The sequence below is a fragment of the Zootoca vivipara genome, chromosome 2 (genome assembly GCF_963506605.1).
Source record: "Zootoca vivipara chromosome 2, rZooViv1.1, whole genome shotgun sequence".
Lineage (NCBI taxonomy): Eukaryota > Metazoa > Chordata > Lepidosauria > Squamata > Lacertidae > Zootoca > Zootoca vivipara.
Window position 1 is genome coordinate 11,833,095 of NC_083277.1, and position 12,679 is coordinate 11,845,773.

The window sequence follows — 12,679 nt, forward strand, 5'->3', positions numbered from 1 at the left end:
GGATGCGGGGAAGTCCTGAGATTCACAGTAATCTCTATATATGTAAATGTATTTGGACTGTTACAAAATTATATTTGTAAAATCAAATAAAAATGATTTAAGAAGGAAATAGGACACATGTAACGGTAACTTGTGCATGTCTGGATAGGCTTGTCTACACACAAATGTTTTAAGCAGGCAGCAAAAAGAGCACTGTGAAGGCGCCTGTCCAATGTCAATATGAAGGGAGTTCCGAAGAGGAGATGCAGCCACGCTAAAGTATCAATTTCTTACAAAATAAAAAAAAATTCCTTCCAGTAGCTCCTTAGAGACCAACTAAGTTTGTCATTGGTATGAGCTTCCGTGTGCATTTCTTAGAAGCACAGAAAAGCATGTGCCACCTGTCGGAGCAACAGTTCTGCGGATCAAAGGGGTTGATATGGTGCAGCTGCAGAAGCAGCAAACCACTAACTTGCTCTGAAGAGAGCGAACGCTCATTAACTTGCAGCCTGAAAACTCTGCAGACAACGATTTTGCAAATCGCGCTGCGAGTAAACTGCTCCATTTTCGGCTTTTAACTTTACCGGCGGAACTCCTCCCGCAGGATCAAGTAGTGGGGGCGTGTCCGTGTTAGAGCATTCTAAGAGCCGCTGATTGGCTGCAGCGTGGAACGCGGTTGCCCCGCCCCGCAGTTTATCCATTCAAAAAGCGTCCCGCTTGTTAGCAGGATGGCCGCCTGTGAGTTTCGAAGCTGCCCGATTTCTTGGCGCAGATTTTGATTTCGGGTCTTTCAGCGCCTCCCTTTTACTGCCGGTGGAGAAGCTCTGGCGTCTCCGGTGGCTTAGATCCAGGCGGCCTCACCTTGCTCACTTCCGCCAGGTGAGCGGCTTTGTAATTGGCTGCTTTGAGTGGACTTCGGGGAGGGAAACCCCTCCTTTTGGGGAAAGGGGGTGAATCAGAAATCTAATAAGCAAACCTACAAATATTTGAAGCGCTCCAGATTGAATGATCTAAGCTGGTTTGCATCTCAGCTTTATTCGGTGCAGAGAGATTCATTATTCAAATAAGGCAAACGCTGCGTTGAACTCAGTAAAGCTTGCTTCTGAGTAGACATATGTTGGATTGCATTATAAGTGTGCCCAATAGCAACTGTATAGGCCTATTTGCCAGCACGTTGCAGTTCTTTATTATATTATGGTAGTTCTTTATTATTACTATTATTTATACTTTTCAGATTTATTCATTTCACTAATTTTAAAATCATTTTGACATTTCAAAACTTGACTTCCCCCTCTTTCTGAGGTTCCTTAAATTTATTTATAATATCTTATGCATATCCAAATTCATTTAATTTGCTCATTTATTCATCTTCTTTAAAGATATGCTCTTATGAAACTGCAGGCTATTACTATAATCCTGCCAATGTTCTTATCTGTTCACAATTTATCTGTAAATATTCAATAAACCGTTTCCATTCTTTTATAAAAAGTTTGTTATCTTGATTTCTTATTCTTCTGGTAAGTTTCTGTGTTTTTGTATCTGTTCTTCCTTAGCTGGCACTACTTCTTTCCATTTTTGGGCAAGTAACGTTCTTGCCACTGAATAAGTTTATATACAGCTTCTGTACCTATAATTCCCAAGATAAAAGCTTCTGCTTTTTTTATGAACGTTATTTTCAGACATTATGGTAGTTCTTACTTAGGATCATAGAATTGTAGAGTTGGAAGGGACCACGAAGGACATCTAGTCCAACCCCCGGCAATGCAGGAATCTCCGTGGGCTGCTGTTTATGTTAGAGCCTGTGATTGCACCTCTTGTCTGGGATATTCATACCGATTCTAAAGATTTTATCAGAATTTATATATGGCTTGCTTGGCAAAAGAAAACAACAACACCTTAAAGCCATTTATTGTAACATGTTCCCTAATTTAATATCTAGGCCAGGAGGTATGTTCCCTTTACAATGCCCTGTTTCAAAGTAAAGTTTGCGGTGACCATAAACTTGCACCTCTGCTCAAGCTGCGGCTCTTTCTGAAGGAGGAAACTTCTCTCTCTTGACAGGAGCGAAGCCATGGCGGATGAGAAACGCAGGAAGTCATTTCAGCAAGAGGTCACCTGCCCCGTCTGCCTCTGCTATTATGCCAGCCCGGTGGTGCTAGACTGCGGGCATTGCTTCTGCCGTATGTGCATCCTGAGATGCTGGGAGGAGCCGAGCGCAGATTCCAGGTGCCCTGAGTGCAGAAGCACCGTTACGAGGAACTTGAAGGCAAGCAGAAATATCTCTAACTTTGTAAAGATGCTCAAGGACTGGGATGTTTCCGCAGAGAGAGAGGCTAGAAAAAGGAGGTCGGAATGCCAGAAGCATCGGCAGCCCTTGGATTTGTTCTGCGAGGACGAACACGTCCCCTTCTGCGGAGATTGTGCCGGAACCCAAGAGCACAGGGGCCACAGAGTGGTCTCCGCAGAAGAAGCCGTCCAAATATACAAGGTAAGAATAAGTGAGGGATGGGAGTGGCCCCTTCAGGGTTCAATGCTGCTCGTAAATCTGTTCAGTGGCACAAAGATTCAGACTTGGGAGAATGCAAATATCAATTTGGGAGCAAGCATCCAATTCTCTCTATCAGGTGAGGGGAATCTTTAGCCCTCCTGATGCTGAGAGCCAGTGTGGTGTAGTGGTTAGAGTATCAGAGTAGGAGGTAAAGGTGAACCCCTGACCGTTAGGTCCAGTCGCGGACAACTCTGAGGTTGCGGTGCTCATCTCGCTTTACTGGCTGAGGGAGCTGGCGTACAGCTTCCGGGTCATGTGGCCAGCATGACTAAGCCACTTCTGGCGAAACCAGAGCAGCGCACGGAAACGCCGTTTACCTTCCCGCTGGAGCGGTACCTATTTATCTACTTGCACTTTGACGTGCTTTCGAACTGCTAGGTTGGCAGGAGCTGGGACCGAGCAACGGGAGCTCACCCCGTCACAGGGATTCGAACCTAGGCTCTGTGGTTTAGACCACAGCGCCATCCATGTTCCATATCAGAGTAGGAGACCTGGTCTCAGAGTAGGAGACCAGGGTTCAAATTAGTACTGAGCCTTGAAGCTCACTGGGTGACCTTGGGCTACTCACTGCCTCTCAGCCTAACCTACCTCGCAGGGCTGTTGGGAGGATTGCATAAGGAGGAGGAAACCGTGGACGCCACCTTAAACTCCCTGGGGTAAAGGGTGGGATAATGAATAAGCAGATACATAAAACGACAACTCCCATCAGCCCCAGCAAGCATGGGGAATGGGAGTTTGGTTCATTGGCCCCTGAAGGTTGTGAACTGCCCTGAGATCTCCTGTTGAAGGACTGTATCTAAATCTAATTATTATTATTAATAATGATGAAAACTAAGAGTGAATGGTTCCCCACACCTGCTCTACGTGACTGTTTTGATGGGCCTGTGCAATGGAAAACTCAAGGAAGACCTTTTCCTTCCCTTCCAGGGACAGATCAGCAGCTGTTTGGTGACTTTGAAGGAGGAGAGAGAAACACTTCTGGTCTATAAAAGAGAAACAGAAACAGAAAGGCAGGACCTGCTCGTCAGTATCTCTAGGACTGGGAAATGAATGAGTTCTAGAAGCAATATTTTTTGGGTGGGTGGGTGGAGTTGAATATTAAATACAGAAGGATCTGGAGCCATTTTCCCTGGAACAGATTATACACCGTTTGATGATCCAGCAAAATCCTTAATCTAGTTGCAGAAATAACTGGATACACATGACCCCAAGACACTACAGCGAGTTATTTGGACAACTTGGAGGCGACACACGCCCCTGGTCTCCTGGCGCCACCATTTCTTAAGCCAGGCTGTCTCAGTGACTCTGACTCATTAGTCAGAAAGAGACAGAGGGCAGGACTTCCAATGGCAGAGACCAGGAAGCTGTTGAAAACTGAGCTTCCCTTGCAGTTTTGTTCCCCACTTCACCCCCAGGGATCCAGGTCTTCCAAACCATCACCAGGGAGCTGAATTCTCTTCAAGGCCAGTCTATTCAGCCTAGCTGTAAACAGGCTAGGAATGTTATATTGAAGTGGATAGGCCAGGATTTGTTTAAATTTTATTTTTATTTTTTAATAATAATTTTTATTGGTTTTAAAAATTAGTTTTTCATTCACAAAAAAGAAAAAATACAACCCAAAAATATAGAATTCTCGATACAATGAAACACAGTTAGGTGGGACACGAGGAAGTCAACAATGTCAGGATATATGAATGATAGATTTTTGTGCTCTATGTGTTTTTCAGTTTTACAAAATCAATAAATATATTTTTTTAAAAAAACAAAACAAAAATATAGAATTCTCCAAATTCTCTGACTTCCATCCTCCCTTTTGTGGGGTCCATTAATGATCATTTTCACTGCATATTATTTAATCTTCCATATATCCATAAATCTCTATTTTGGATATATCTCCTATAGATCTTCTATAGTTCTTTTCACATTGCAAGCGTTATTTCAATCCTACTAATGCTTTTAACTGTTGACAATGTTCTGCCAAATAGATTATAAATTTTCCCCAATCTTCATTGAAGTTTTTATCATCCTGATAGGATAAGTCTAAATTTTAGAGCCACTGGTTTCCTTGGAAATGTCATAACAAGTGTTAATTCAGAGACAATTTTAAAGGATGGACCCAGTTACCCTTCAGGAAACTCCTTCCCTGCAAAAAGCTGATGTGATATTTGGGGCAATTCAGAAGGGACCTTCCTAGGGAAGTATCTCTTGATGCTGTAAAGACCAGCTATATTCCTGAAAATGGCCTTCTTGCCTCCTCTCATTCCCCAACCTCACTCACCCATCTTATCTGTGGCAGAGGCAAATCGAGAAAGAGAAAGAAAGGATGCTGGCCGAATTCAGACGTCTGCACCAGTTCTTGGAGGAGCAAGAGGACCTTCTGCTGGAGAAAATGCAAGAGGTGGAGGAGGAGATTGCAACGAAAAGAGAGGAGCACCTGGCCAGTCTCTACAGGGGTCTCATACCCCTTGAAGCTCTCATCCTGGGGATGGAAAAGAGTGTCCAGCAGCCAACCAGTGAATTCCTGCCGGTGAGACTGTGAAACAAGCAGGCCAGACCCCTTTGCGGTGCAAGGCTGGCTCCAAATTATTGTGTGCCTCTGGCTATGTAGGCTGGTAGCCAAGGCTGTAGTAGACCGGAGCAAGAAATACATGAGGGATAATTTATTCATCTTAATGCAGAGAAGAGACGCTTGTTTAAAGTAGGTGGGATCAGGCGTTTTCTGCTCTTTGCTCATGGTTGGTTGTCTAATGGCTTCCAATGGCTCATTCTTGCCTCTCTTCTATTGCCAAAGGGAGGCTGCCCTTCTTTTAAAGAGGTTGGTTTATCTTCTGGGGCGGCATAATTTTAGTCGGGTGCTTATACTTCATCCTTCAGGGCATGGGGTTGGGCGGGGATTGTAGCCTGGTCTGGGGCAGACACTGAGATCCCTTTTCTTTCCCCCTTTTTGCTACAGGATATTGGAAGCCTTTTGACGATGTAAGTGGATCTCACTCATTTTCCTTAGTTTCGTTGGCAATGATATGCATCCATCTAATGCCTTTTTATGGGCATATATTGGTGTCTTGAAGTTGAAACCTGCCCTGTTTTCCTTCCAAAAATCACTGGTTGTATCTTTTGCTGCTATGGCTGTTTTGATGTCTTCTATTATCACATGGTGGCCTTCCACATCCAACACAGAATTTCTGGTAACTCTCTCCAATGTCTCTGACTTTCCATTTTGGCAAGTGGCTTCTTGTCACTCTTTCCCCTGCCTGTGATTTTTGTGTGGTTTTAAACTGACCTCTGGCGAAGCTCTGACTAGGTCTGGGTGATATGTTGAAATATCATCCCAAACAATTTGAAGTCCATATCATGCTATCAGTTTCATCGTTTTTGATCAGGCAATATATTGCAAATCATGGTATCTCTCTCTCTCTCTCTCTCTCTCTCTCTGTGTGTGTGTGTGTGGTGCAAAAATCACAGTGTGGGGAAAACTGTTCAGACATTGTGATATATCAGTATATTGCGATGTTTCGCTGTTGATATTTCATGAAGTTGAAAACTGAATATCACCCAGCCCTAGTTCTGACAAGGAGCTGAGAGGCCTCCACTTGGCTAAGTAAAATGTCATTAAAATGCCCCCCCCCCGCAAGACCAATTGCAGTCGATAACAGTCGTTAACAGTCATCAACAGGTTTACCACTCCTACCGGTATCAGCCCATCACCCATTCCCATCACCCCACCCCCCACCCTCTGAATATACATAAGGGTCTGGTTACTTCTGTTTCGGTGTATCTGAAGAAGTGTGCATGCACACGAAAGCTCATACCAAAATAAAAACTTAGTTGGTCTTTAAGGTGCTACTGAATGAATTTTTTAATTAAAATAATAGGGATTAGTTAGGGATACCAAACATCGGAAGGTGTGTTATACAGAGTTAGGCCATTAAAGCAAGAGCTTTAATATAGTGGCTGTACCACTTCCTTCCATTTATTTTGGTTTAATGTAGTCTAGACTTTGGACCAGATGGAGAGCTGCTAGGATTTTTTTCTTTTCTTTTCTTTTAAGGTTTAAGGAGAGAGAGGTGATTAAGACACCAGTGGTTTTTTCTCCTGCATTAAACTGGAGGGCATGGGAATTCAGTGATATGAACCCATTTCTGGAAGGTGTCATACAGGAATTCAAAGGTAAGAATGGTTGCAAGGGTTTTGTGCTGGCTGTGATTTTGGTCAAGATCTGAGTGTGGCGAGGAGCAAATTCCTTTGTAATGTTGCCGGGGACAGGACAATTGAGAAAGCTATTATTGCTCATTTGCGGCATGGGCTCTGCTCAACATTCCTCCTGCAACCTCAGCCCATAATTTTGTTCTTCAGAATTCTTTTGAAGTTACTCTTCAGTTCATCTTTCCGGACACTGTAGAAACCATACCAGTGTGCTGCTGAATCTCTCTTCCTTTTCCTTCCCCAGAGGCCCTAACATCTGATCTGAAATATCTACAGAAAGGTAAGCAGTGAGGTCTGATAAAGCTCAGGATATCAGGCCTTCTCAGGGTTCTGATTCTCTTCTCATTCAAATGTGGGCTAAGTCTGGAAGAAAGAGGAGCATCCTTATCTTCAACGTGGTGTCTGATTTTTAGGGAAACAATTCCCAAGAAGCTCAGGATGTTTGTTGATCCTTCTCCCAACGGATTCTTAAATATTTATATTTTATTAAGTTTATATACGGCCCTTCATCCAAGGATCGCAGGGGGTGGTTTACAATACAGTTGTACCTTGGTTGTCAAATGCCTTGGTACTCGTACATTTTGGCTTCTGAACGCCACAAACCCGGAAGCGAGTGTTTTGGTTTGCGAACGTTTTTTGGAACCCAAACACCCGATGCGGCTTCCGCAGCTTCTAATTGAGTGCAGGAAGCTCCTGCAGCCAATCGGAAGCCATGCCTTGGTTTCTGAACATTTTCAGAAGTTGAACGGACTTCCGGAACTGATTCTGTACTTCCAAGGTACGACTGTATAGAAAACATTAAAATGCACTGTCTGAACTGACTGGGAGAATCCGTGACAGGGGAAAGAAGACGGTGGAAGAAGACTGGAAGAAATTTAAGAGGTATTTAAGATGTATTTGAAAAAGAACTATAAGTTAAAAAATGGACAATAAAGGTAGTGGAAGTACAAAGATGCTATAGAAGCAATAGTTTAAAGAAGTAAGGATTAAGGTTCATGATTTTTAGAGTATAAGACTTAATGTATATATGCATAGATTTATAATAAGAATTGGGTTGATAATAGTTATAAGAAGTTTGGTACTGTATTAGAAAAAGTGGAGAGTGTCGAAAACGTGAGCGCTGTGATAGTTACTTATAGAAACGTGGATGGGGGGAAGGAGGAAGTCACTGATACAAGAATTATATTAGTAAATGATGTATGAAACTTTTTTCTTTTTTTCATATTTTTTGTTATTTCTTCTTGTTGTATTTTTCTTTTCACTTGTGTACTTTTCTATTTTTATTTTGTATTTCTTTTTGAAAAATTAAAAAAAAAATAAAAAAGAAGAAGAAAACATTAAAATGCATCACATGGCAACAACTGGATTATGATTCCTGTTCTCTTCTGTTTGTCCCCCCCCCCCACAAATAAACCCCCGATAGCAAAAGTCACTCTGGATCCAGAGACGGCTCACCCCCAGCTCATCCTGTCTGAGGATCGCCTGAGTGTGACCTGCGGAGATAGGTGTGCAGAGGTGTCTGACAACCCGAAGAGATTCAACCAGCTCACGGTGGTGCTGGGGAAAGAGGTGTTCACAGAAGGCCGATATAGTTGGGAAGTTACCGTGGGGAATGGAGAAGAATGGGCTCTGGGGGTGGCCCGGAAATCTGTGAGGAGAAAGGGCATGTTCAACTTCACTCCCCAGGAAGGGGTCTGGGCTATGGGGAAGTGGAGGGGTCAGTACAGGGCCCTCAGTGACAATCTTTATCACCTGCACCCCAACGGCGAGCTCAAAAGGATCCGAGTGACTCTGAACTATACTGGGCAGCGAGTGGCCTTTTTCGATGTCGACAGAGGAAACGCCCTCCTTGCCTTTTCAGGAGGTTCCTTCTCTGGAGAAGCCCTTCTCCCCTTCTTCTGGCTGCAGGAAAGAGCCCATCTCACGCTCTCTCCGTAGAACAGCCGAAATAGTACAGGAGGTCGGAAGAAAAATATTGCACTTCTGCCTGCTAGATGCTTATGGGGGGGCAGCTTGGAGTTTTGGGAAGATCTGGGGAAAACACTCTCGGTGCATTTGAATGACTAGTGGAATGCCCAGAAGGGCAAAATGATATTTTCTTCAACCATTCCCTAATAGGGATTCCTTCTCCCCACGGCCCCCCAAAATTGACTTACCACTTCAGACATGTCAATATGCCAAAAAGGCCATCCTACATGGTAATTTTTTGGGGGTGGGGTGAGGCTGTGATCGAACTATTGTGATCGTTGTGAAAGTGGACAATATTTCATTTTATAGCACTTTTTTGGTTAAAGATAATCGGCAGTTTGTTCAGCAAAAGTATCACTGCATTCTAAAAAAATAATTCGACCAAGACATGTTTTTGGCACATGTGTCCATCTTGTGTACTTGTATTAATGGGTTATTTTGATTTCTTTAGACTTTAAAAGCAGACTATATGTATGTTTAGCACTTTATAATAAAATAGTATTCTTATTTTTTGTAACAGATGTACTTAAAGGTGTCTTGTTACAAAATACAGCCAAGCCATGCTAAAATAAAATGGTATGGAGTAACACAGTAAATTTTTTTGGTGTTAATGTAAATCTGGGGTCATAAGGGTTGCAGCCTGGAAAGCAGCTAATGTAGCACCAATTTTTAGTAAGAGATCTGGGGGAATTTTGGAAATTACAGGCCGGTTAGATTTAACAGCTGTCCCAGGGAATTTGGGGGGAAGTATTGTTAAAGATAAAATAGCCAAGTATATAGAGCAGCGTTTTCCAAACTTGGGTCTTCAGCTGTTTTTGGACTACAACTCCCATCATCCCTAGCTAGCACGACCAGTGGTCAGGGATGATGGGAATTGTAGTCCAAAACAGCTGGAGAGCCAAGTTTGTGGAACCCTGATATAGAAGAACAAGCCTTGCCGAACCAGGAACCAGCATGACTTCTGCAAGGGCAGGTCCAGTCTCACAAACCTGTTAGGAGTTCCTTGAGAGCATCAGCAAGCATGTCAATAGCAACTTGTGAGGTCACCATTATGAGCATTTCCCAAGCATTTTACTTGTGATTTAAGAACATTGCTTTTGGGAAGGAGGTGGAATATATGATCCAGGATATCCCAACTTTACTTTGGAGTTCAGGGATACCTGAACTGCCCTTCTGTTTTAGTGTTTCAAACTTCTGAGAAAATGAAGACTTGGGAACTTGTAACTAACCTCAGCATTGTGTGCAAGGCACTTTCCCCCCTCCTTGTGATTCCCAGGAGTTGCTGGGCAATGAATGGAAAACATAGCCATTGTGGTTTCTAGTTACAAAAAGGCTCAACGTCTCTGAAATTACAGCCTTCTTGCTTGGAACCAGAACCAGTGGGGCTAGTTTTTCTGACATGTAACACATAGATGGGTGGTCTAGAAATGCTCCTAAATAAATTTATGATTGATTGATGTCTCCTGCCACTTCCCCCTTGGGATTTATAGCAGCTCCAGTCCATTTGCAGATTTCGTGTGATTGAAGTCTTACGCAGAAGGGATTCACAAGGAATTGTTAGTGCGGAGAGGCTTGATCGGGTTAAAGACTTAGCTAGTCCAACATCCTTGTATCTTATCAACAAAGCCAAGGGTGAGGAGAGTCCTTGGAGCTTCTGTCCCTGACTGGCTGCATTTCTCATGGCAGGGATTTTGATTCCGTTGCTGTCTTGCCAAATGCAAGGTGGTTCTTTTAAATAGAATTAGATTCAGAAGCAATACAAACGCAAGTGGGTGAGAAGATTACAGATTTTATTCCAAATAGCAAGCCAAATCTACATTACCAAGCAGCACTTCAATCTGCCACTGAGAAGCCCTTAAGAAGTGGCAAAGTGACCCCCAGGTAGCCTTCAAAACACAGCACTGCGGCCAACAGTGCCATGCGGAGCTTCTGAGTGCCATGCACAAAACTTTTTATAGAGTTTTTTTATAGGGCCTTGTCCTGATGTTGATATTTACTGGAAGTTATCCTGAATAAAACTTTGTGAAGATTTTTTGAAATTATCCTTTCTGGCCCGAGTTCTTGTAATTTTTCGTTTACTTCTGGACTTTACTGTTGTAAAAATTTGCAGAGCTACACGGTCCTAGAATTAAGTGGATCCTTGACCCAGGAAGAGTCCAGGTATCCTGGCAGGCAGACGAAGTTTGAGCGTCTCCTGCCTACCAAATAACAGAGGCCAAACCAGGACGTACGAAGCAAGGTACTTTATTAATTAAATAATAAAGCTATTGCAATAGCGATCCGTCCACACAAGCAAGTTGAAGTGAAGGGACCCCGAACAAAGGAAGCTTCACAAATTTATAGGTTTCATTTCCAATAGTACAGAATTGCATAAAAGGTGGGGAAATGGGTTCTGGGAGGGGGTAATCGCGAGAGGACAAAGGGGTTGATGGAATTCTTGATGTAAGATATCATGGTGATAGTCCAGGTAATGATTATGCATGTCTCCTTATTGTTTGACAGGAAGACTCTGCGGATGTGGGAAGATTGTTGATAACACCTGTTTATCAAATAAAATTGTTGTTCTCACTGAAAGTGTGTATTTGAGTCGTGCTCTTTTAGACTGGCTAGGTGGCAGTGTGGTATCAAGAAACAGTGGAAACAGTCCGTAAAATATGTTGTGCCACAGAGGTGCCTATTAACTTGCAACAAAGTTTATACAAATATTCAACGTTTGCAATAGAGAGAAAGGACTACACTTAAAGTTAAAGAAGAAGAAGATATTATACAGTAACTAATAATACACAGAGAGGATACAATTCTAACAGCGGTAAAACGTTCACAGTTCAGAGCGATGTTTGACAGCTTATAACATTTTATCAAGGACAACGAACTAAAAGCTTAGAAGGGTGCATAAGTGGAAACCTTTGCAAATAGTAGAGTCAAACAATTAATTCTTCAGGATGGCAGGATTTTTTAAACAGGTACAATTTGATAGAAAGGTTCAAGGTATCAGTGCAAGGTTATATTATTGCGGTTTCGTAAATAGATACAGTTTCATACAGAGTAGAGAATAGGGAGATGCATCGGGTAACATGATAGAGGACACCATAACATTACTAAAGGAACAACGGAATAGTTTATTAGGGATAAATATATATATCTTAAAAAGGTCCATGGTTCAGCTGAATCTGGGTCATGAAAAGTACAAGGGAGGGCACCTCAGGCGGGGATTTGGGAGGGTGGAAGTTCCGAGAATGGGTGATCGTTATCGTTTTTGGTTATCTGGCTGGAGGTGCGATTATGCAAGTTTCCATGTGGGTGTGAGACAGGATTTAGCAATGGGTTATGTAAAAGGGTGCGTGTGTTTTCCAAGAGGTCTGGAGGAACTGTCTGGGTCAGCAGGGGATTAATTTATCTTGATACGGCAGAATAGGCTTCTCTTGACTTTTGAACCATGAAGTCAAGAAAATGGCTTCTCTCTGGCTAAACTGTCCCCTCTCTGTACATTGGTAGTCTCGTAATGCATGGGGGCAAATTCCTCTTACCCTGCCCCTTATAACATTTCCCCTCTCTGCGGATTAATTTTTAAGTAATTAAAAATTATTTCCGCACACCGGGGTAATGTACTCCCCACTCCCAAGGTGGAACATCGGTACTATCTCGGGGAACTCAGGGGAAGGACATAACGGAGCTTGAAAGGAGGTTGGGGAGGGCTTTTGTCTGCGGGGAGTTAACATAGCCGGGAAACATTGGAGGCAACAGCAAAGGGAGGTAAGGAGGAGGATCAAAGATAGAGCTAGAAAAAGGGTGCCTTTCACGATTTCCCTGAGCCAGGAGGCATTGGGAAGCCACGACCAGATATCCCAGTCTGAGACCCCTTCATTCTGCACCTCGTGGAGATCTTTTGTTAGGGAATCGATGGCTCGGAGGTGTGCTGTTATATTCAGGGTCTGATCGGATACATACATACAGCACTCCGCCCCGATGAGCTTACAGGTC

The 12,679-nt window shown here is 43.1% G+C and overlaps 1 protein-coding gene across 1 annotated transcript; it reads left to right on the forward strand.

Moving 5' to 3' along the window:
• Window positions 1–6,654: 6,654 nt before the first annotated feature.
• LOC118080115 (vespryn-like) lies at window positions 6,655–8,668 on the forward strand. Its single transcript, XM_060270946.1, has 2 exons — window positions 6,655–6,694; window positions 8,154–8,668. Exons 1-2 carry the CDS (start codon window positions 6,655–6,657, stop codon window positions 8,666–8,668), a joined length of 555 nt encoding a protein of 184 aa, XP_060126929.1.
• The last annotated feature ends 4,011 nt before the right edge of the window (window positions 8,669–12,679 follow it).

Bases quoted from the DNA above. Each gene is read 5' to 3' on its own strand.
- LOC118080115 (XM_060270946.1), top strand. From the start codon at position 6,655: ATGAACCCATTTCTGGAAGGTGTCATACAGGAATTCAAAG. The intron at 6,695-8,153 runs GTAAGAATGGTT...AACCCCCGATAG, and splicing joins TGTCATACAGGAATTCAAAG to CAAAAGTCACTCTGGATCCA.